The sequence below is a fragment of the Coregonus lavaretus genome (assembly GCF_964263955.1).
Source record: "Coregonus lavaretus genome assembly, chromosome: 37".
NCBI lineage: Eukaryota > Metazoa > Chordata > Actinopteri > Salmoniformes > Salmonidae > Coregonus > Coregonus lavaretus.
The window spans coordinates 24,023,111-24,048,657 of NC_140024.1; the positions used below are offsets into that span (position 1 = coordinate 24,023,111).

At 46.7% G+C, this 25,547-nt stretch overlaps 1 protein-coding gene across 1 annotated transcript in view; it reads right to left on the minus strand.

The window, feature by feature from the left end:
• The window catches only part of LOC311111912 (solute carrier family 12 member 4-like), a 40,015-nt gene that overhangs the window by 7,111 nt on the left and 7,357 nt on the right, over positions 1-25,547 (minus strand). Inside the window, exons 2-16 of the mRNA XM_084154835.1 lie at positions 15,783-15,877; positions 14,950-15,081; positions 13,926-14,072; positions 13,386-13,440; positions 13,042-13,172; positions 7,999-8,240; positions 7,424-7,638; positions 6,433-6,597; positions 6,163-6,261; positions 5,888-5,945; positions 5,506-5,680; positions 2,829-2,947; positions 1,352-1,450; positions 224-343; positions 2-106 (exon numbers count right to left, since the gene is read on the minus strand). Coding sequence (XP_084010961.1) covers positions 2-106; positions 224-343; positions 1,352-1,450; positions 2,829-2,947; positions 5,506-5,680; positions 5,888-5,945; positions 6,163-6,261; positions 6,433-6,597; positions 7,424-7,638; positions 7,999-8,240; positions 13,042-13,172; positions 13,386-13,440; positions 13,926-14,072; positions 14,950-15,081; positions 15,783-15,877 — 1,957 coding nt within the window. The remainder of the gene's footprint in view (position 1; positions 107-223; positions 344-1,351; positions 1,451-2,828; positions 2,948-5,505; positions 5,681-5,887; positions 5,946-6,162; positions 6,262-6,432; positions 6,598-7,423; positions 7,639-7,998; positions 8,241-13,041; positions 13,173-13,385; positions 13,441-13,925; positions 14,073-14,949; positions 15,082-15,782; positions 15,878-25,547) is intronic.

The window sequence follows — 25,547 nt, forward strand, 5'->3', positions numbered from 1 at the left end:
CCTCCAGTTTTTAGTGTGAGGTGGTCCATGCTCCAGCCGTAGCAGAGAGTACCGCGCAGCACTGAGGGACAAACCTCGTATCCCATCTCCCCACTCCTTCTCCGCTCTGAGAGAGAGACAGAGTGACAGCATCAGAATATATACTCTAGCCTAAATAGCTAACTCATACAGTGACCCAATTATATACAATTATGTTATGAGACGGGTAAGAGTTCAGACATACCCCTGGTACTCAATGTACTTGTAGATCATGCCAGCGATGCACATGGCCACGATGGCATAGTACCAGGAGGAGATGAACATCAGAGCCAGACACATACTCATACCCAGAAAAGACAGAGCCCTGTGGGGGAAACACACAGTAGTGTAGTACTCATTATACTATAGTACATGGGTGGCAGGTTGCCTAGTGGTTAAGAGCATTGAGCCAGTAACCGATAAGTCACTGGTTCGAATCCCCGAGCCAACTAGGTGAAAAACCTGTCGATCTGATAAGAGTATCTGCTAAAATGTGCACTTTAAATGTAGTACTCTTTGCATTTGACAGGGACTCAGGAGGAATGTTGTGTGAGGGAAATGTATGTTGTCTGAAGAGCTAGCATTGAATTGTAAACAGCTTCTCCTCTCACTCTATCTTGGTTCGTGACTGTGACCTCCTCCTCAGACCAATTGGCAGTACACCCAGAACATTGTTCTGGGGACCAAAAGGAGTATCTCAGTTTCAAGGTCCCAGCTTTGAGAGAAGAAGCCTCGTCAGTCACATGCAGGAACCTACGTTAATAATGAATAATGAAAATCATGCTTATATGACTTGTTTGTATAGCAGTATCAAAGGACTGAGAAGGAACGCCCTTTTCAGAGTTTTCATCAAGCTTGGATTGAGTTTGTGAACCTCTCCGGCCGTGATAATAAAGATTGATTCATTTACATTGAGTTTGAGTCCTTAGTGGTGAATTTCCACGACAGGTGCTATACTTGTTCAGCTACTGAAGCTTATTACAGTGAAGTTCCTTCTTTCTAGGTCACCATACAGAACACCAGAGAACAAAATGCTTCTCTAGCTGGAGTCTGCATAAAGTCCTCCAGTCAGTCAACAGAAAAGCAAAGTAGATTATTCAAATGGAGTGGAAGTGTAGCCAACACACCCACGCGTATACAAATGGAGTGGAAGTGTAGCCAACACACCCACGCGTATACAAATGGAGTGGAAGTGTAGCCAACACACCCACGCGTATACAAATGGAGTGGAAGTGTAGCCAACACACCCACGCGTATACAAATGAGTGTTACATCGCTCACATACAGTATGCACGGATACACAGCCACGCGCATACACCTGTACTGTACTTACCAGTGGTAATATTTAAACCTAGGCCTCCAGTTGGGTGTCCGTAGTAAAGTCTGCACAGCACAGGCTAAGTTCACAAACAGATAGCACATCAAGAAGAACCTGTCGGAAAAAAAATCACACACCATAAAATGTAATTAATTCCAAACCGATTTAGTCATTTAAATATTGCTTTGGAATTACAATACATTAATTGTCCAGTTATGTACTTGTTGCAGGATGTATAGGCCTAGTAGTCTGCTAAAATACATCTCAACTGAAGGCAAAACACAGAAGCACAAGAAAGTGCACTAGGTCAGGGGTTCCAAACTTTTTCACTCAGGCCCCCCTTCCAGCATTGGGGAACATCCCGCACGCACGCGCACAACGTCTATTTCTGTGGGCACAAGCACTGTTCATGACACAAACTGTTCACACCACTCTTGTTGGTGTAGTGACATTTTTTCAGGTTTAAAGCTTATTTCCTGCAATTCTATACATTTTGCCATGTCTAATGTGTATTCATGTGATACTTGAGTGACTCGAACATTACTACAAAATGTATGGGAACTGAAACCTAGCTAAAAAACGTTACCTGAAATGAGCTAGTTGATCTGGACATTTCTGACGAGTTATAAATAGCTCTCTAAGGTATGCAATGACCGACATGACAAGAGGAATACTGATGATGCACTACTCAATTTCGAAATTTCACCTTGTGCATTCTACTATTATAACCTTCAACAGTAAGTTGAAAGTCGGATTGAGTTCCTTAAAATGTATATATATAAAACAATAACTGGACCCACAGTTTGGGAACCACTGCACTTGGTGACCTTCCACAAAAAGCCACTTGTGCTGAGTGTGTTCACGGTGCCTGGCTGGAATGAGGTGTTTCACTTGTGAAGTGGTTGTCTAAAATGCAAGTGATTTGATTAAAGTACATTTTACAGACACTCTTATCCAGAGCAACTTACAGGAGAAAGTAGGGTTAAGTGCCTTGCTCAAGGGCACATTAACAGATTTTTCACCTAGTCAGCTCAGGAATTTGAACCAGCAACCTTTCAGTTATTGGGCCAGCCTCTTAACCGCTAGGCTACCTGCCGCCCAAAGTACTCCACAGAGGACCATAATGTTAAAACATCTGTGAGATGGAGTGGAATAACCACTAGATACACACACATTGAAAATGGTTTATTAACAGTGTGTGAGAGGGGAAGTAGAGTCATCAAGAGTCTGTTTTCTCCCATGTAAGGTACATGACTTTGGCTGATGGGAGTAAGTTCAGCAAGTTCACACAACATACCATTATGTAATGAATATGGATATGAGTTGAAATAATCCCTATTTGACTGTTTTTAAATCACCATGTTTGTTGTGTGCATGTCTGCATGTGTGTGTTTAGTGTGTTTGTGTGCGTGCATGTGTGTGTTTTTCCTTGTCTGTGTGCATGCACCTGTGTGTTTAGTCTATTTCGTGCACGTGTGTGTGTGTGACTCACATGGAGAGGATAGGGGCCACCATGTCCAGAGAGGCTATGAGGATGCCCAGCTCAGCGATGAGTCCTGTCAGTAACAGTGCCCAGGTTGGCTCCCCATTGGCCTTGCCATGACCAAACACCTGCCCCAGGAAATAAGAAACGATACACTTCATTGTCTATTTTCTTTACAGATAACAGAAATATGTATTTTTGAAATACATTCATTGTTTTTTTAATGGTTTGTTTGTTTTTTATTTGTTTTATTTTAGGTTAATTGTTGTATTGTAGCCAAGGGGACAGATAACTTATGGATTGTGTGGCTTTAAAGGCCCAGTGCAGTCAAAATTAAGCCTTTTCCCTGTTTTTTGTATCAGATTGTACAACGGCTGATGAAACTAACACTGTAAAAGTGTGCTGATTTTTTTTTACCCTATTTTTTCTCCCCAATTTCATGATATCCCGTGTAGCTCAGTTGGTAGAGCATGGCGCTTGCAATGCCAGGGTTGTGGGTTCGATTCCCACTGGGGACTAGTATGAAAATATATGCACTCACTAACTGTAAGTTGCTCTGGATAAGAGCATCTGCTAAATGACTAAAATGTAACTGTAAATATCCAATTACGATCTTATCTCATCGCTGCAACTCCCCAATGGGCTCGGGAGAGGTGAAGGTTGAGTCATGCATCCTCCGAAATAATGACCCGCCAAACTGCGCTTCTTAACACCCACCCGCTTAACCCGGAAGCCAGCTGCACCAATGTGCCTGAGGAAACGCCGTTCAACTGACGGCCGAAATCAGCCTACAGGCGCCTGGCCTACCACAAGGAGTCGCTAGTGCGCGATGAGCCAAGTAAAGCCCCCCCCTGGCAAAACCCTCCCCTAACCCGGACAATGCTGGGCCAATTGTGCGCTGCCCTATGGGACTCCCGGTCACAGCCGGTTGTGAAACAGCCTGGGATCAAACCCAGGTCTGTAGTGACGCCTCAAGCACCGCAATGCAGTGCCTTCGACTGCTGCGTCACTCGGGAGGCCAATGTGGTAATTTAAAAAAAAATCAGTGTTATTTCCTGATAGTTGCTGATTGAAAATACAATCTACACAGGACCTCCTAATCAGCAGGTTTGCAAGGGTGGGAGTTTCGGCTTGTCTGGTGACATCACCAGGCAGTAAATTGGTTAAAGCTGCAATATGTAACTTTTTGGGCGACCCGACCAAATTCACATAGAAATGTGAGTTATAGATTTACATTTTAGTCATTTAGCAGACGCTCTTATCCAGACCGACTTACAGTTAGTTATTTTTATTTTTCATACTGGCCCCCCCGTGGGAATCGAACCCACAACCCTGGCGTTGCAAACGCCATGCTCTACCAACTGAGCTACATCCCTGCCGGCCATTCCCTCCCCTACCCTGGACCAATTGTGCGCCGCTCCATGGGTCTCCCGGTCGCGGCCGGCTACGACAGAGCCTGGATTCAAACCAGGATCTCTTGTGGCACAGCTAGCACTGCAATGCAGTGCCTTAGACCACGGCGCCACTCGGGAGATCCGTCATTCTCATTGAAAGCAAGTCTAAGAAGCGGTAAATATGTTCTATGTGCATTATTTATATGCTTCCAGTTCTTAAGTGTTGTTTTTGCGTCTTTTACTTTCAGTTTTGCACACCAGCTTCAAACAGCTGAAAATACAATATATGTTTGGTTATGGAAAAGATATTTCACAATGGTTTAGATGGTACAATGATTCTCTACACTATACGTGCGCTTGTTTTGTCACATAAACTGAAATTAGGCAAACTATTCGAATTTTAGCAACCAGGAAATGGCAGAGCGATTTCTGCATAGTGCAGCTTTAATAGACCAATAACAAATAGAGTTCCAACCTCCCTGCCAATAACAGCAAGTTTTAGTTTTCCCCACCCCACTCGGACCACTCCCAGACAGTCCTAGCTAAATTCTTGCTTGAGAAATAGTTTTTTTGCTAAAAAAGCTATTTTTTTCTATTTTAATAGAAAACTATGACAGTAAGGTACTTAATTGTTACCCAGAAATTATTTGATATTGATTGAAAAACGGCTGCATTGGGCCTTTAAGTGCTGGTCCTAGGCCAGTTTTTGGTACCTGATTCTTCATGGTTGCTTAAGCTGATCATAGACCAGGGTTACTCAACCATAACATTACCTTCTTTTATATAGCTAATCCTCTTCTACCAACAAGAATTGAAATGTGGGAATGCAAATTAACTCATATGTTCAGCTTCATTCAAATGAGTAAGCAAAGACATCCGCAACTCGATTCTCTTGTTCACTGTAGTTTGTAGTTGTGTATCATATCGTAGGGCCACTGTAACCATACACGGGCATAGAGCCGAGCAATGTGTACAAACAGTGGTGGCAGCTAGAGAAACCTTGAATTATGGCTGTGTTTTCCAGTCCACTAACAGCTCTGCATTTTATAGAAATGACACAACAGTGTGTATGTACAATACAGCTCCAACCACAAAGGCTCTGATAGCCAGTGTATAATTTTTTACATTGTAGCAAACACTCTTATCCAGAGCAATTAGGGTTAAGTGCCTTGCTCAAGAGCACATCGGCATATTTTTCACCTAGTCGGCTCTGGGATTTGAACCAGCTGCCTTTTGGCTACTGTCCCAATGCTCTTAACCGCTAGGCTACCTGCCGAGGTGGCTGGTCCTACCCTAAGGAAGGGGATGATGTTGTCCTTGGCGATGGCCTGTAGGAGACGAGGGGCGCCGGTCAGGGACTGTAGTCCCGCCCCCACGGTGGAGAAAAAGGAGCCAATCACGATGACCCAGGGGGAGGGCCAGGACAGAGTCCCCACAACCAGGTTCTTACTGACTGCATCCCCAAACCTACAGGACAGGAGAGGACATGGACCTGTTAGTGAGGCCATTATCAATACCAACAAACACAGCATTTGAAGTGCTTTGCCATACCAACAAATATAATTAAAAGCTTTGTACTGTATGTTGTTGAGAAGCAGACATGCCATTGTCTGGACTTGAATGTAGCTTGTGATGTCAAAGATGTGGCCTAATGCTACAGACAGGTTCACTTACTTGTCCCTTAGGACCACTCCTTCAATACAGGCCCCAAACAGAACAACAGAGCTGAAATCTGACGGCAGGATGTTAAGGAACATACAGAAACACATGCAGTATGGAACACAGATGTATCTAGACATCGAACAACTTGGGCACAACACTGCCTATTGATATGGACAAGGAAGAGCTTGCAGGTAGGCATTTCACTGTACCGTTTACACCTGCTGTATCCTGTGCACGTGACAAATAAACGCTGATTTGATTTGACTATTGACTCCATGGAAGGATACAGACAAGGGTAGTAGTGGTTATAGCCAAAATGGTTCCAATAGGGATGGACTTCTGAGCATCTTTCAGATCTCCTGATCTGTTGGAGCCTGCCATGATACCTACAGTACAGGGACATGAAGGACACACATCAGTTACTGACAACACTCAGAATGTTGACTCAACCAATCAGTGAACAAACATGTCTCTGGGTTGCCAGCTGGTCAATTGGTCTGGTGTTGCCAGTTCATGGTCTGGGTTACCAGTTATGGCTCTGGGTTGCCAGGTCTTACCTGTGGCGGAGGGAAAGAAGATTCCCACCAGGAGGGTGAAGGAGGTAGCGATGTCAGCTGAGACGTACAGGCCGAAGCTCTCCACAGCCCCGTGGACGTCTACTGAGGGCAGACCAGCCTTCTCCAAGATCTGACCCTTCTCCAGGTAGTCTCCCCACATGTTATCTACAATACACATCAGGAACGAACTTTATAGATATGCTAGCATCCCATCCACAAAGTAAGCAACGTAATGACATCCCCCTAACGGCACAGCAACACCCACCAAAGCTCTACAGCAGGGTTGCCCAACCCTGTTCCTGGGGAGCTACCCTACTGTAGGATTTCGCTCCAACCCCAGGTGTTACTAACCTGATTAATGGTTGCAGGTAGCTTAGTGGGTATGAGCGTTGTGCCAGTAAACTGAAAGGTTGCTGGTTCTAATCCCTGAGCTGACTAGGTGAAAAATCTGTTGATGTGCCCTTGAGCAAGGCACTTAACTCTAATTGCTCCTGTAAGTCGCTCTGGATAAGAGCGTCTGCTAAATGACAAAAAAATAATAATATTCGCCAATTATTAGAATCAGATGTGCTAGATTAGGGTTGGAGCAAAAACCTACAGCATGATAGCTCTCCAGGGTTGGGAAGTCCTGCACTACAGCATCACAAATTATTGTTATAATAGTATATATAAATTCACTTTTTAGATAGCTAAATCACTACAAACATGTTGTACACAAAGTCTGCAGAAAATCTCAAAGTGCATGTTTTACTGTAATTACATATCACCATTGTAAAGTGGATGTGGCTCTGCTGCCCCATAGCTGGCTGGTCCCCAATGGCTATAGTAAAAGAGTGAATTTGCCCCTAGACGCTAATATTGGGTCAGTTATACATTTCCCGCCATTAATGGTTAAGGTTAGGATTGTGGGAGGGGGAAGCTGATCTTAGATCTGTATCCTAGACTTCACCCAGTGTGGTAATAGCCATATCATTACAACTATGGTCCTTACCGCTGATGATGCCGCTGGCCAGTCCTGGTATTCCCTGTATCTCTGTAACGTTGTTCTGGTTGAAGTAGTCGTCACATTGAGGACTACTTATGTTGCCAGAGCTACAGAAGTTCCTCCACAGCTGACTAGCTACAGTCACATTGCCCTGTAGAACCGTCTTACTACACACGTCAAACTGATCTCTCACCAATGTCCTGTTACCCAACATACAGATCCTGGAGAAAGAGGGATATTATTGGTTATGATTATCAACAGAGTGATGAAAACATGTCATGATAATGTGATGATAATATCTGTGTTTTCACTCTACGTTAGATCAAATATTAGCTACATTATAGCTACACTGAAAAACATTTACAGTATGCGTACAGTAGCTACATCTTTAGGACAAAGTTCAACAATGGAAATACAATTATATCTCCCTGGACCATTCCAGCCAGCGGAACAACAAGTGTCTTGGCTTCCGTTGGGGAAAAACTGAACATTCATTAACACCAAATTAAATCCACACAAATTATACCATTATCCCCATTTCCTGTTTAGACAAAGAAGTCAACAAATACACAGTGCCTTACGAGAAGTCGGGCGGTTGGAAAATGGACTTGATGGCCCCGGCGTAGATGGAGACAATAGAGATAATGACACAGGCCAGGAAGAGAGAGGCCAGCTTGTTGACGTATTTCACCCCCACAAAAACCACCACGGCCATGAGACTGAGACAGATGGTGCCGTAGACCCTCATGTTGTTGAGGATGGCACTGTCGCCCCCGTGTTGGTCACTGGCGTGGAAGATGGCCGCCTGGGGGACCAGGTATTTCTGGAAGAGGACAATGACAACAGAAGTAATTTAAGTAAGTACACTTTCTGTGAGGCACACACAATGGTGTAAAGTGTAAAGTACTTAAGTAAAAATACTTGAAAGTACTACTTAAGTAGTTTTTTTGGTATCTTTACTTTACTATTTATATTTTTGACTACTTTTACTTTTACTTCACTACATTCCTAAAGAAAATTATGTACATTTTACTCCATACATTTTCCCTGACACCCAAAAGTACTCGTTACATTTTGAATGCTTAGCAGGACAGGAAAATGGTCCAATTCACACACTTATCAAGAGAACATCCCTGGTCATCCCTACTGCCTTTGATCTGGTGGACTCACTAAACACATACAGTGCCTTGCAAAAGTATTCATCCCCCTTGGCGTTTTTCCTATTTTGTTGCATTACAACCTGTAATTTAAATGGATTTTTATATGGATTTAATGTAATGAACATACACAAAATAGTCCAAATTGGTGAAGTGAAATGAAAAAAATTACTTGTTTCAAAGAATTCTAAAAGATAAATAACGGAAAAGTGGTGCGTGCATATGTATTCACCCACTTTGCTATGAAGCCCCTAAATAAGATCTGGTGCAACCAATTACCTTCAGAAGTCACATAATTAGTTAAATAAAATCCACCTGTGTGCAATCTAAGTGTCACATGATCTGTCACATGTATATATACACCTGTTCTGAAAGGCCCCAGAGTCTGCAACACCACTAAGCAAGGGGCACAACCAAGCAAGCGGCACCATGAAGACCAAGGAGCTCTCCAAACAGGTCAGGGACAAAGTTGCAGAGAAGCACAGATCAGGGTTGGGTTATAAAAAAATATCCAACACTTTGAACATCCCACGGAGCACCATTAAATCCATTATTAAAAATGGAAAGAATATGGCACCACAACAAACCTGCGAAGAGAGGGCTGCCCACCAAAACTCACGGACCAGGCAAGGAGGGCATTAATCAAAGAGGCAACAAAGAGACCAAAGATAACACTGAAGGCGCTGCAAAGCTCCACAGCGGAGATTGGAGAATCTGTCCATAGGACCACTTTAAGCCGTACACTCCACAGAGCTGGGCTTTACGGAGGAGTGGCCGGAAAAAAGCCATTGCTTAAAGAAAAAAATAAGCAAACACATTTGGTGTTCGCTAAAAGGCATGTGGGAGACTCCCCAAACATATGGAAGAAGGTACTCTGGTCAGATGAGACTAAAATTGAGCTTTTTGGCCATCAAGGAAAACGCTATGTCTGGCGCAAACCCAACACCTCTCATCACCCCGAGAACACCATCCCACACCACAGAGAAGCATTGTGGTGGCAGCATCATGCTGTGGGGATGTTTTTAATCGGCAGGGACTAGGAAACTGGTCAGAATTGAAGGAATGATGGATGCCGCTAAATACAGGGAAATTCTTGAGGGAAATCTGTTTCAGTCTTCCAGAGATTTGAGACTGGGACGGAGGTTCACCTTCCACCAGGACAATGACCCTAAGCATACTGCTAAAGCAACACTCAAGTGGTTTAAGGGGAAACATTTAAATGTCTTGGAATGGCCTAGTCAAAGCCCAGACCTCCATCCAATTGAGAATCTGTGGTATGACTTAAAGATTGCTGTACACCAGCGGAACCCATCCAACTTGAAGGAGCTGGAGCAGTTTTGCCTTGAAGAATGGGCAAAAATCCACGTGGCTAGATGTGCCAAGCTTATAGAGACATACCCCAAGAGACTTGCAGCTGTAATTGCTGCAAAAGGTGGCTCTACAAAGTTGTCACGTCTCCTCCCGTTGCTCCCCTCCGGCGCTCTGATTAGCCGGTCTACTGAGCCACCGGTCTGAGCACACCACCTCGGCAACACCGGAATGGAAACCCAATGCACCCTAATCTCCTCGAGCGCACCTGCACCTCATCATCTCATCACCACCCCTATATAGCCCTGGACTGTTCGGTGTTGTGTGTGATTGTTAGTGTCTTGTTGTTCTCTTGCTCAGTGTTAAGTAAACCTTTACATTGTTGATTCCTGCGTCTGCATCCTGCCTCTTCGTATCCTCAGTACTCGTCACAAAAGTATTGACTTTGGGGGGTGAATAGTTGTGCACGTTCAAGTTTTCAGTTTTTTTGTATTTTTTCTTGTTTGTTTCACAATAAAAAATATTTTGCATCTTCAAAGTGGTAAGCATGTTGTGTAAATCAAATGATACAAACCCCCAAAAATTCATTTTAATTCCAGGTTGTAAGACAACAAAATAGGAAAAATGCCAAGGGGGGTGAATACTTTCGCAAGCCACTGTACTTTAAATTATGTCTGAGTGTTGGAGCGTGCTCCTGGCTAATTGTTTTGGGTTTGCTTAATATAAGGAATTTGAAATGATTTATACTTTTCTTTTACTTTTGATACTTAAGTATATTTTAGCAATTACATGTCACGCCCTGGCTCTGGGGACTCTGAAATGTTGAGCCAGGGTGTGGATTTTCTATGTTTAGTTTTCACTGTGTAGCTTCTATGTTGTGTTTTCTATGTTTTGGTTTCTGTTCTAGATCGTATAGATCTATGTTGGGCAGGGTGGTTCCCAATCAGAGGCAGCTGTTGCTCGTTGTCTCTGATTGGGAGCCATACTTAGGTAGGCTGTTTTCATATGTTCTTTGTGGGATCTTGTTCCGTGTTGGTTGTGTTTAGACCTAGGACGTCACGTTATCGTTTATTGTTTTGTTTTTTGTGTGCACTTAATAAAAAAAGTATGTTCGCTCATCACGCTGCGCCTTGGTCCTCATCCTTCGACGTTCGTGACAGAAGATCCCACCAAAACAGGACCAAGCAGCGTGTCCAGGAGCAAGCGCCGGGTAATGAGCTGGAGAGGTTGGCGATGGCCCAGGTGGGCCAATGGTGGTCCTGGGAGGACATGCTCACGGGGAAAGGGCCATGGGCTAAAGTTAAGGCTCGGGCGAGAGAGGAGCAACGGCGTCAACAGTGTCGTCGTCGGACGGACGAGAGGCAACCCCCAAAACATTTTAGGGGGGGGGCACACGGCATGGGCGACGGGGCAGCAGGAGGCAGCTACAGGGCGTATTGGGAGGTTAGGTGAGGAGGCCACCAGGTTAAGGGGGCTATTGGTCCAGAGGGAGCAGGAGTTAGTGGTTCAGAGGGAGGAGCTACTGGAGGCGATAAGGGAGAAGGAGAGTGTAGAGGCACGGCGAGAGGAACTGTGTAGGCAGCTGAGGGAGCGGAGGGTTATGAAGAAACCCAGTCCCGCTCCTCACACCAAGCCAATGGTGCGCGTCGCCAGCCCGGCCCGGCCTGTTCCTGCTCCCCGCACCAAGCCTACGGTGCGCGTCGCCAGCCCGGCCCGGTCCGTTCCTGCTCCACGCACCAAGCCAGGGGTGCGCATCGTCAGCCCGGTACGGCCCGTGCCTGCTCCCCGCACCAAGCCAGGGGTGCGCATCGTCAGCCCGGTCCGGCCCGTTCCTACTCCCCGCACCAAGCCAGGGGTGCGCATCGTCAGCCCGGTCCGGCCCGTTCCTGCTCCACGCACCAAGCCAGGGGTGCGCATCGTCAGCCCGGTCCGGCCCGTTCCTGCTCCACGCACCAAGCCAGGGGTGCGCGTCGTCAGTCCGGCACAACCCGTGCCTGGGTCACCGGTGCCTGGTCAGGTACCGGTCAGCTGCTCCACACCGGAGCCTAAGCAATCCGCTCCTACGATGTCCAGTCCAGCTCCAGCCAGCGGGGCCAGACCGGACCAGGGGCGCTACGGGGGGATTGTTGGAGGGTGGTGGTCAAGCCCGGAGCCGGAACCGCCTCCGAGGAGGAATGCCCACCCAGCCCTCCCCTGTTCGGTTTATGTTTGGGCGCGGTTGCAGTCCGCGCCTTTGGGGGGGGGGTACTGTCACGCCCTGGCTCTGGGGACTCTGAAATGTTGAGCCAGGGTGTGGATTTTCTATGTTTAGTTTTCACTGTGTAGCTTCTATGTTGTGTTTTCTATGTTTTGGTTTCTGTTCTAGATCGTATAGATCTATGTTGGGCAGGGTGGTTCCCAATCAGAGGCAGCTGTTGCTCGTTGTCTCTGATTGGGAGCCATACTTAGGTAGGCTGTTTTCATATGTTCTTTGTGGGATCTTGTTCCAGTTGGTTTGTGTTAGTACCGTTGGACTTCACGTATCGTTTGTTGTTTTGTTTATCGTGTGTGCACTTAATAAAATAAGTATGTACGAATATCACGCTGCGCCTTGGTCCTCCTCCTTCGACGATCGTGACATTACATTTACTTTTGATACTTAAGTATATTTAAAACCAAATACTTTTAGACTTTTACTCAAGTAGTATTTTACTTTTACTTGAGTCATTTCTATTAAGGTATCTTTACTTTTACTCAAGTATGACAATTGGGTACTTTTTCCACCACTGGGAACACACATATAATGCCTTATATGTGTATTCTTAATGCACTTATAATGACTTCTACAACTCGCTATAAGGTCAGAACAGACGTCTTTCACTTTATATGTATCTATTTTGAATACTCCGAATATACAAATATCAGTCATATACTACAGTCTACAACAGTAACATTACGTGGATCAAATTTCTGTTCATCTGATGTTATTGGATCCCATTTTTTACATGTAAGTTACTCCATCTCAATATGATTGAGTACATTGACCTATTTTACTGCGGTATTTTGGTTGCATCCCAAATGGCACCCTATTCCCTACATAGTGCACTACTATAGGCCCTGATCAAAAGTAGTGCACTAAATAGGGAATAGGGTGCCATTTGGGAGCAACAGATAACTCACCAGGAAGATCTCTATAGCTCCCAGTATGTACATGGCAGCAGCGAAGGTTGTTCCCAGATAGAAACAGATTCCTACAGCCCCACCAAACTCAGCACCCAGGGAACGAGAGATCATGAAGTACGCCCCTCCGGCTATAACAGAGCAGAACAGAGTTAATATGGATGAAACTGGTCTGATGTCAGAATAGACTGACGGTGTGATAATTGGTTAATTTGTTATTAATGTAATTAACAATTACATTATCTTGTTAATGTCATGTTTATGTAACTGTTACAACTAAAGTGTTTTAAGTGTAACATTTAAGTTTGGATTCTCAATCTTCAACGCTTGTACTGTACCCTCACCTGGGACAACACCATTTGTAGCTATGGCACTCATGGATATGGCAGTGAGCATTGTCTGTAAAAGAGGAGAGAATATGAACACCATCAAATAAGGTCAGTCTTTGTGAGAGAGTTCTGGATGTTTTCTGTTGTGCCAATCAACCAATACGCTGAGCTCTTTATCCACATAATAAACACACTTAGCATTAGAGGCATCACTTGTCATTGCACAACTGGACATAATTCATAAATCATATTGGAATGATTGAGACATGAACCACAAATACATTACATTTCCTTTGGAGTAAACAGCAGGATATGTAAATTGATTGAAATGCTGTGGGTTTTATTCAGCCTAGTAATGTTAACTGGCACACTGGCTGGTTACCCAGTTTTAACAGAGTGTCAATGGTCTTCTAACATTGCCAGACAGTGTGTATGTGTGTGTGTGTGTGTGTGTGTGTGTGTGTGTGTGTGTGTGTGTGTGCGTGCGTGCGTGCATGTGTGCATGTGAGTGTGCCTGTGTGTGTGTGTGCATCCACAATGTGTGTGTGTACTAACACATGAGCAGCACATGAGGACGATGAGGAATGACTGGACGATGCCGGCTGTGCCCACGATCCACGTTAGACGAAGGAACAGGATGACACCAAATATGTTCTGTAGACAGGGCAGGTAGACTCCCATCAGGGTACCCATGTTGGGTGACTGCAGAGAGAGAGACATGAAGTGAGACAGAGACAGCGAGAGAGAGAGAGAGAGAGAGAGAGAGAGAGAGAGAGACAGAGAGAGAGAGAGAGAGAGACAGAGAGAGAGAGAGAGAGAGAGAGAGAGAGAGAGAGAGAGAGAGAGAGAGAGAGAGAGAGAGAGAGAGAGAGAGAGAGAGAGAGAGAGAGAGAGAGAGAGAGAGAGAGAGAGAGAGAGAGAGAGAGAGAGAGAGAGAGAGAGAGAGAGAGGAGAGAGAGAGAGAGAGAGAGAGAGAAAGAAAGAAAGAAAGAAAGAAAGAAAGAAAGAAAGAAAGAAAGAAAGAAAGAAAGAAAAAGAGAGAGAGAGAGAGAGAGAGAGAGAACAGAGAGAGATAAAGAGAGAACAGACAGAGAGAGTGAGAGAGGAAGAGAAATTCACATTAACTATAATTGATATCTAACATCAATCAGGAAGGGTGCAGGAATCAAACATAAACAGCAACAGAAAGAAGACAGAAAACAGATGAGTGATAGCACTGCTGTAGTTTCCCATATTTGTGTGTGTAGTGTGTTTCAGTGTATTTCAGTGTGTATAGTGTGTTTCAGTGTCTATGTTTTTGTGTTTCTGTATATGGTATGTAGCACAGATAGACCCACAGGAAATAGCTAATTGACAAGAAGTATTGATCAGGTAAAATATTGATCAATTCTCACCAGGGGGCCCACAGGGCACAGCCTGTAACAAACAGGCACCAACACAACCCAAAGCACACGCATGCAAGCTCAGATCCAAACATGCGCAGAGACAGAGGGGGAGGGGTAGAGAGAGAGAGACTAAAGCCTGTTTGAATCTGAAAAGAAAGAGAGGTAGTTTTTCTCCAGTCTTTGTGACTTCTGACCTTTGGGGCCTTCCTGAGTGACGTCCCTGTGTTCTCGGCCTCCTCGTGCTCCCTGGCCCCCTGGGTAATGTTGGTGTAGTTGACCAGCCGGCTGAGGAGAGACGACACCTTGGGACGGATGTCCAACTCCTCCTGCAGGACAGGGACAGCAGGACAGGGAATAGTTAGAGGTGGGTGGGTACCTGTTGTGTCTTTAGGGTGCTATAGCCAACAGTAAAAGGGTATTATAGTGCAGTGTAAGGAACTGAATCTGTGCCTGCACTGTATTTGTTGAAGGAGGAGTGGTGGTCTATCTAGTGATCGATCAATCTAGGCAGTTGAGACTAGCAAATATTGATGTTAAAACATGTGACATGTTGTGTATAATCATGTCATGTATCAGTATCAGTGTCACTGAGAGCCAGTCTTAAAGTAACTGTCCAGTGAAAATCTCACTTTTAAAAGTCCATATTCTGTTAACTCATACCCAAAAAATGTTGTTGATTCATCCTATACTCCTATTTTGTGGCCAGAAACACCCACCTCAAACTTGGATCTCAAACAGACCGTTTCAAAAATGCTTGCCATTTCCTCATAGAGGATGATGTCATCCTCCTGAGGAGGATGAGCTGGCCATTCAGCGGTCTACTCGCATGAATATTTTTTATGACCGGTATACGCCCAAATCATTCTGTTGTTGGGGTATGCCCACACCATTCCAACACAAAAAAGCTGCTTTTTAACATAGGAAAACAATTTCACTCATATTGTAATTAATTATAGGTCATATTTCATAGAAATCTGGAAACACTGGACTGTTACTTTAAAAACAGAAGACAGGCTTGCTCACTGACCTCAAATAAGGCCAGGTTCCTGTCATAGAAATCAGTCCTCTTGACAGCATCTGCACTGCTGAGGAAAGGACTGTCCTCGTTGTGATTTCCATGGCCTGAAAAAAGAGATAGAAGTATAAATGTATAAGGTAGGCAAGGATAACATTTTCCCATTCAAATGTTTTCATCCAGTATCTTGTAAGATAAACAGGGGTTATTATAAAGTATGAAATGTGATAATGAGAGTGTCAGTTTGTGATCAGTTCCCATTCATGCATGTTGGTACTCTATTGTTAAACGGCAGTCTGTTTGTTTTCATATCAACCAACACATGTTGCAATATAAAAACACAGGAAATGACATTTGAGACAGATAAACTTTAGAGATATCTGTAGAAGTTGCAGGAAAAGGGAAGACTAATAATAACTACAGTACAATAGCCATCAAAACCATGCAACGATGCAACCATATCAATAAAATAGGAAATGTTTCCACAGAAATACTGTCTCTCAATTCACATTTTAAAAAAGTTTCTCAAGAGCTGGCGTGCTGATCTATTGTACAGTATTTACGGTGCTGACAGTGATGAATCTCCAAGTTAGTTCCCACAGTCTGCCTACAACCTACAGTATGACATCACTGTCTGTTTCAGTCTCCCACTCCCACGTTCAAAGTAATCAATTCCAGCAGCTGCTATGTGAGGTATACTGTCACCAGAGACCTGCATCCTACACTACTATACTGGCTTTAATATCTTTAGTATCAACAGAAAGCATATCAGGCACAGAGAAAATAGGAGGGAATTCACTCAAACCCTCTATTGCAAAATGTTTCAACCCATCATTGCCGATCAAGATTAATGTGATTTCAGTAAACAAGATTGAGCAATTGAGCGACTTCGCTTGCATCACAAGTTAGCATTCACCCAAAGATAAATTAATATCTAAACCTCATCCAGGCCAAAACTAAAATCAATCAATGTTAAATAGAGCAGAGATGACAAAGTTGCTAAGTAATTTGTCTCTGGTTTAAATTATGTTCTCTGTTTCTCTTGCTACATGAAGCTGAGACAGGATATGAGCCTGAGGATACTGGCATTGCACACAAAGCATCTGTGTGAATATGATAATACACGACACACACACACACACACCATTCTATTTCTAGAAATTAGGATCCTGACCTTTGGATCATCAGAGAGCATGACCGGTCGTCGAGTCTCTTCAAACAACATTTGCATGCAGCCCAAATACTAACATCCTGAGCTACAGACAATTACCCAACTGCAGTATCCTACAAGTATGACTGAACACGAGACAAAAATGGCTTCTCTACTCACCTGTCTCCGGTACCACAGTGTTCAGTACCTCAGTGCTGCTGAGGGTGACCATGCTGCCACAGTATGTGCAGAGAGCAGTGTACTGCGGTCTCTGGTTCGGGACATAGTCAGGCGCCATTCAGGACACACTGTCACACAGGGCAAACTGTCACTCACTGAGGGGCTTGGGCCAGAACACACAGCGTGAGATTGCATACACACACACACAAGTTGGGCGCATACACAGGAGTGAGTACACACAAGCACGCACGCAGGCACACACACACATATACACTGTGGGTTCTAGAGCAGACACCAGAGCAAACACAGAGTAAGCATATGAAGATCTTAAAAGTATTTCACAACTATGTACAGCACATTGACATTACTATGGGCCATGATGGGCTTGTCATTGGATGCCAACAACGCATAATGGCATCTCAAAATGATATGCTGTGAAACATTCAGGAAAAATGTCCCACCTAATCATTAATAACGAGGGAGTCAACTCCTCGTACCGTTTCTGAGATTAGATGGGAATACATGTGTAAATACCTAACACTCACTCACTAGTATGATGTAATTGAAAATGGAGAGGGAAAGAGACAAGATCAAATCAATGCAAACACTGTCCTCTAGTGTCAGTTTGCAGTTAGTGCACGTGAGAACATTATTGTAAAACAGGAAGGATGTCACTGTACTGTTATGTGTTTGTGTTTGCATTGCAATGTGCATGCCATCATAGCGTCAGTTCTAAACAATGACCGAAGGACGCTGAACTTGTAAAACAACATATAATCCTTATCTCTCTCGCTGTACTGTTCGCTTATATGTTTCCAAATGTCTCTCTCTCTACCGCAACACTCTCCTCAAGTCGGTCTTATTAAAAGGATGGAGGGTTTGGGAACGGGGTGCCGTTTGTAATGTTGAATGGTCCAGAGGGGGTTCTCCTCTTAATGACCTGACGCTGGATGCCTAATTAAAACAGATTAAAGATTAACAGGACTGTTATGAACAACATACAGAGAGTCCCCGAGTCCCACTGCGCTGAAAAGAACAGCACACAGGGATTTACGACGACAGGTCCCAACAAGTCAACGAACAAACGGTGCCTCCACAAAAATGCCTCTGAGCCACAAGATCAAACTACTGCCAACAAAGTGAGACAGACTGCCAACCCTGCCGAGCCTCCCGCCTCCTCCCGCCGTTCTGAACAGTTACCTCTGTCTGAACGCTTTGTTACTATTAGACAAGTCAGCACATTACTGACAGCACTCACTTTTGCTTTTTACAGAGATAAATAATATGACTACCCAAGTATCCAAAGCTATTCAGACCTATAATGAAGTTGTTTCATACGTGTTTGACTGAAGAGGTCTTTGAACTAGGCCTATTACTGTAAGTGTCAAAATATCACTGGTGTAGTGAAGTTACAGGCCAACTTACATCTGCAGAATGAATTATGGAAGATAATATAATTCTTTACTCTGTTTACTAGATCCATCAGCTTCTTTCTTTGTAATTTTACATTTAATATAAAGCAGAGACTATTAGCCAAGATATTAACAACTACCATATGCGGCACTGCTGACATTTGCAGATTCATTTTAAGCTTTAAACACACCAGTAAAACCACCACACATTTGGTTGCCATATTTTCAATGTGGTCCCATTCAAACAAAGGATACAGGAAAAGGCCAGTCCAAATGGTCTAGTAAGCCCAAGGGTGGGGCACCAATTGAGGCTGTGTCTTTTTGTGCAAAGGCCTATGATCAGTGCTGCTGTGTGCTACTGTAAAAACAGACCGATCCATAAAAAGAAAAGACCCCTGATAACCAACCACTAAGACCAAAGTGTTCCTGACCTGTTACTTACCTGTCAATCAATAAACAATCAATAGAAGAGCGGTGAAGTCCACCTAACGGAAACACAGGCTGTATCTGCTTGCTTATCTTCTCCCTGATATTTAAATATACAATGAACCAATACCCTAGACTAGAGTCTGATTAACACAGAACTATACACTAGACTAGAGTCTGACTGACACAGAACTATACCCTAGACTAGTTTGCATGACACAGAACTCTACCCTAGACTAGTCTGACTGACACAGAACTATACCTTTAGACTAGTTTGAATGACACAGAACAATACCATGGACTAGTCTGAATGACAGAACAATACCCTGGACTAGTCTGAATGTGTCACGGTTCAGACAGACGACCAGAGGACCACAATTGCGTCACACCAGAAAGTTTATTAAACTTAAGGGAAAAGGGAAGTAGGGAGTGAATGAAGGCTCCAGGGGTAACAGGGATCCCGTCCAATGTGCTGGGTCTGTGCCCCCCCCAGTGGCAGCGATGCGTCCTATGAAGCCGGTGGTGGGTGGTCCAGAAGTCCTGGGGGGGGGAGACACAGACACAACAGGGCGGAATGAAACAAGGCAGCAGTACAGTTCAAGGGAAATCCAAAATACGTAGTAGCAAGGCAGAAGGCTGGTCAGAGTTACCGGGATTGAAGAGTAGTCAGGAGTCGTAATGGCAGAAGCAGGTCTGGATCTCCTGAGGCAGAAGAGTATCCAAAAAACAGGCAGGTCCGGGGTCACAAAACCAGGGTGAGCCAGAAGCGCGAGCAAACAGGTTCCGGGTGTGAGCTTTGCAGACGATCTGACACCGGAGAGCTGAAAGACAGGGCCTTAAATACTGGGAGAGGTAGTGGGTAATGCAGCGCAGCTGGCAGAGTAATTAGAGCAGAGCAGAGCAGGGACAGGTGGAGCTAGTTAGGCTGAGTAGAGAGAGTGGTGAGCAGAGTGGAAGAAAATTAAGGTGGTAACCCGGTGGAGTGAGAGGCCCATGACAGAACCCCCCCCCCAAGGGACGGCCCCAGAAGTCCCAAGAGCAACACCACGCCGGGCGGGAGGAGGGGAGCCGGAGGAGGGCTAGAACTCCTCCGAACGGTCCGAGTGAACGTCCTCATCCTCGGAGGAAGCCGGAGGGCCGTGGTCGGGAGATGGGACAGGTCCCGAGACAGGATCAGGCACAGGACAGGAAGCCGAGCGGGCAGGACGGTTAGGGACCCCTCTGGGGCGGCCCCTACGGATTGCAGGTTGATCAGGATGCCGTTGGTGGAAAGCGGTGATGAGAGTCCTATCCACAATCCGACTAGCTGGCACCCAGGTCCTTTCCTCAGGTCCATAGCCCTCCCAGTCAATGAGGTACTGGAGACCCCTACCCCTCCGTCTGGACCGAAGCAGGCGGCGGACGGTGTAAACCAGACCACCATCGACGAGCCGTGGAGGAGGAGGACCAGGCGCAGCAGGGACCAGCGGACTCTCATGGATGGGCTTAATCTTAGACACATGGAAAGTGGGGTGCACCCTCAGGGAATTAGGCAGTTGGAGCCGGACAGCAGTTGGGCTAATCACTCTTATGATAGGGAATGGGCCAATGAACCGAGGTGCCAGCTTCTGCGACTCCACCCTGAGTGGCAGGTTCTTCGATGACAACCACACCCTTTGACCAACCTGGTAGGTGGGAGCAGGAATTCTCCGACGGTTGGCCCCGGTAGTGTAGCTGGCAACGGATCTGAGGAGTGTGGCTCGGGCTTGTGACCAGGTGCGGCGACATCGACGGGCAAAAGCAAGTGCAGATGGGCAAGTAACCTCCTCTTCCTGGCTGGCAAATAGAGGAGGCTGGTATCCATAAACACATTGGAAAGGGGACATACCGATGGCAGAGCAGGTCAGAGAATTGTGTGCGTACTCCACCCATGTCAATTGCTGCGACCAGGAGTGGGGGTTGCGTGAAGTCATGCATCGCAGTGCCTTCTCGAGCTCCTGATTAGCCCGCTCTGACTGCCCATTGGATTGGGGATGGAATCCGGAAGTCAGACTGACTGTGGCTCCCAGCAGGTGACAGAACTCCTTCCAAAAAGCGGAGGAGAATTGTGGACCACGGTCAGAAACTACATCCCTTGGCAGTCCGTGGATCCGGAAGACGTGTTCCAGGACCACCTGGGCGGTCTCCTTGGCGGTTGGGAGCTTGGGGAGGGGAATGAAGTGTGCCATCTTGCTGAAACGGTCAACGATGGTGAGAATGACGGTCATGCCACTTGAAGGGGGCAGCCCCGTGACAAAGTCAAGGGCGATGTGAGACCAGGGACGTCTGGGCACAGGCAGGGGCTGCAGCAATCCGGCTGGGGGCTGGCAGGACGACTTGTGTTGGTTGCAGATGGGGCAGGCTTGGACGAATTCCCGTACATCCTTCCTCAGAGAGGGCCACCAGAACCTCTGGGCGAGCAGGTTGTAAGTGCGGGTGGAGCCAGGGTGACAAGCTAGGCGGGAGTCATGTCCCCACTGAACGACCTGGGACCTCAGGTCTTCGGGGACAAAAAGGCGGTCAGCTGGGCAAGTGCTGGGACCTGGCTGGTTACGGAGAGCCTCCAGCACCTGTTCCTCAACAGCCCAGGTCAGAGCTGCAACGATGCAGGGACTTGGCAGAATCGACACAGGGTCCTTGGAGGGGGTGTCATCCTTCTGGAATTGACGGGAGAGGGCGTCTGGCTTGGTGTTGCGTGATCCAGGCCGGTATGACAGAGTGAAATTAAACCTGGTGAAGAACAGGGCCCAGCGGGACTGCCTGGAGTTCAACCGTTTGGCCGTGCGGATGTACTCCAAGTTCTTATGATCGGTCCAAACGAGAAATGGAATGGTGGACCCCTCCAGCCAGTGACGCCACTCCTCCAAGGCAAGCTTCACAGCCAGCAGCTCACGGTTCCCTATGTCGTAATTGCACTCAGAGGGGGACAACCGACGTGAGAAAAAGGCACAGGGATGGAGCTTCCTATCCTCCGCAGCCCACTGAGAAATCACAGCACCAACTCCCACATCCGAGGCGTCCACCTCCACAATGAATTGCCGGTCCACATCAGGCATCTGGAGGATGGGAGCGGAGGTGAACCTCACCTTGAGGGTACTGAAGGCTTTGTCGGCTGCTGGGGTCCAGGTGAAGGGTTGCTTGGTGCTGGTTAGAGCAGTGAGAGGGGCAGCAACGGTACTGTAGTTCCGGATAAACTTCCTATAGAAGTTAGCAAACCCCAGAAACTGTTGCAGCTTCTTTCTGTTCTCCGGAACTGGCCATGAAGTGACTGCTGATACTTTGGCAGGATCCATTTGGATACTTCCCTCTGCCACTATGTACCCCAGGAAGGCCACTGTCTTGACGTGAAACTCACATTTCTCTGCCTTGGCGTAGAGGGAATTCTCCAGAAGACGATGAAGGACTTGCTGGACATGGCGGGTGTGTTCAGACAGGTTTCTGGAGTAGATTAAGATGTCATCCAGGTAAACGAAGACAAACTTGTTTAACATGTCCCGCAGTACATCATTCACTAGAGCCTGGAACACAGCAGGAGCATTGGTGAGGCCAAAAGGCATAACCAGATACTCGTAGTGGCCTGTTGGTGTATTGAATGCGGTTTTCCATTCATCTCCCTCCCGGATCCGCACTAGGTGGTAAGCGTTTCTGAGATCCAACTTGGTAAAAACAGTGGCTCCCTGGAGCAACTCAAAAGCAGAGGTGAGCAGAGGCAGAGGGTAACGGTTTTTCACTGTGATGTCGTTGAGTCCCCTGTAGTCGATGCAGGGGCGAAGAGATCCGTCCTTCTTCCCCACAAAGAAGAAGCCAGCACCAGCAGGAGATGAAGATGAACGGATTAATCCTGCGGACAGAGAGCCATTGATGTAGTCCTCCATGGACTTTCTTTCAGGAGCAGACAACGAATAAAGACGACCCTTTGGAGGGGCTGTTCCAGGGAGGAGGTCGATGGCACAGTCGTACGGTCGGTGAGGGGGCAGAGATGTGGCTCTTGCTTTGTTAAACACCTCTCTGAGACCATGGTAGCATTCTGGGACATTGGAGAGGTCAGGAGCGGAGTTAGTAGGTACTGGCCGAGGGGGTAGTGCGGCAGCAAGCAGGCAGGTTCGGTGGCAGTCCTCTCCCCACTCCCTGATCACCCCGGTCACCCAGTCGAGCTGAGGGTTGTGCCGGCGGAGCCATGGGTAACCCAGGATGAGGGGTTGGCCTGGAGAGGGGAGCAGGTGAAACTGGATAGTTTCTTGATGGTTTCCGGACAGACCCATCGAGACCGGGGCCGTGACATGAGTGACCGATCCGAGTAAGTGTCCGTCCAGTGCCCGGGCAGGAATAGGAGGTGTCAAACGGAGGTTCTCCAGTCCCAGTTGGCGTGCCAGCTTGATGTCCATTATGTTGGCTTCGGCGCCAGAATCCACCAGAGCAGCCAGGGTGTGAGTTGAGTCAGAGAGGCGGAGGTGAACTTGCAGCAGGGGTTTGCGGTCGGAGGACTGGATGGTCATTGAACTCAACCGGACTCCCCCTATGCCCGGTGAGCTTCGGCCCTTTAAAGGGCAGGTTACCACACGATGTCCATCACCTCCACAATAGAGGCAGAGGTTTGAGGTGAAGCGGCGCTGGCGCTCTGCAGGAGTGAGAGAGGCTCGCCCAATCTCCATAGGCTCAGACTGATCAAGCTGACCTGGGTGAGTGGCAGTAGATGACAGGAGCCCAGTCGGATCTCTCCGAATGCCGGTAGTAGGTGGACCTTGGCGCCCCCTCTCACGACGACGGGTCTGTATCCTTCTGTCGATCCTGACAGTCAGTGCGATGGCTTCATCAAGAGTGGAAGGCAGTTCATGGGAGACCAACTCGTCCTTGATATAGTCAGCCAAACTATGGAAGAACGCGTCCACCAACGATGGTGTGTTCCAAGAACTTCGTCTAGCCAGGGTTCGGAAGTCGATGGAATGGTCTGCGACTGTACGTCTGCCTTGTCGAATACTGAACAGTTCACGAGACGCCTCTGCGGTGGGTGAATCCAGGTCAAACACCTTCAGCATCTCCTCAGCAAACAGGTCGAAGGTTGCACATGCGGGGGTTTGACGTTCGAACTCTGCTGTTCCCCAGAGTCGAGCTCGGCCCGTCAGGTGAGTGATGGCATACCCAACTTTAGCCCCCTCCGTGGCGAAGGTCCTTGGCTGCAAGGAGAACTGAAGTCGGCAGCTAGTCAGGAATGGCCGGACCTGGGTTGAATCGCCGTTGAACCGCTCGAGGTTTCCAATCTTGGGTTCCGGAGCAGCGGCTGCAATGACCGGGGCAGGTAACTCGGGGGCAGGGCTGGTGGGCAGACTGGCTGGGGTAAGGTTGGTGAGGAGTTGAATGATCATGGCGAGTTGTTGTTGCTGCTGCTGGAACTGCTGCTCATGCTCATCGGTTTCCATGTCGGGGAAAGTGTGCGCTGAGTCCATAATGGTCAGATCGTACTGTCACGGTTCAGACAGACGACCAGAGGACCACAATTGCGTCACACCAGAAAGTTTATTAAACTTAAGGGAAAAGGGAAGTAGGGAGTGAATGAAGGCTCCAGGGGTAACAGGGATCCCGTCCAATGTGCTGGGTCTGTGCCCCCCCCAGTGGCAGCGATGCGTCCTATGAAGCCGGTGGTGGGTGGTCCAGAAGTCCTGGGGGGGGGAGACACAGACACAACAGGGCGGAATGAAACAAGGCAGCAGTACAGTTCAAGGGAAATCCAAAATACGTAGTAGCAAGGCAGAAGGCTGGTCAGAGTTACCGGGATTGAAGAGTAGTCAGGAGTCGTAATGGCAGAAGCAGGTCTGGATCTCCTGAGGCAGAAGAGTATCCAAAAAACAGGCAGGTCCGGGGTCACAAAACCAGGGTGAGCCAGAAGCGCGAGCAAACAGGTTCCGGGTGTGAGCTTTGCAGACGATCTGACACCGGAGAGCTGAAAGACAGGGCCTTAAATACTGGGAGAGGTAGTGGGTAATGCAGCGCAGCTGGCAGAGTAATTAGAGCAGAGCAGAGCAGGGACAGGTGGAGCTAGTTAGGCTGAGTAGAGAGAGTGGTGAGCAGAGTGGAAGAAAATTAAGGTGGTAACCCGGTGGAGTGAGAGGCCCATGACAGAATGACACAGAACAATACCCTAGATAAGAGTCTGACTGACACAGAAACAATGTCCACATCCAACACAGTTGGCGACTTGCGACCTTGCTGGTCCCAGACAACGGTCAGAATCTTCTCATATCTAAGAAAGGCACAGTGAGCATCAGCATCAAAAGAACCCGATAGGCAAGATGTGCTGGACCCAGATTCACAAAACACTTCTTACACAAAAACTTAAGAAGCTTCTTAATAAAGAAAAAAAGTTTGTAAGTGCAATTCCTCAACAATATCTTAAGATTTCATTTTTTTCTTACGAACTTCTCAAATATCTTCTTACGAACGTCTTAACGATCTTCTTAAGATGATTGCCACTAGGCAACCAATCTAGCTAGTAATGGCATTCAAGCTAGCATATTTCTTACTGAGATTACTGTTCTAAAACATGTTCTTGGGTTTTCAAACAATCAATGCTGAAACTTTTTGATGACGTTTGTG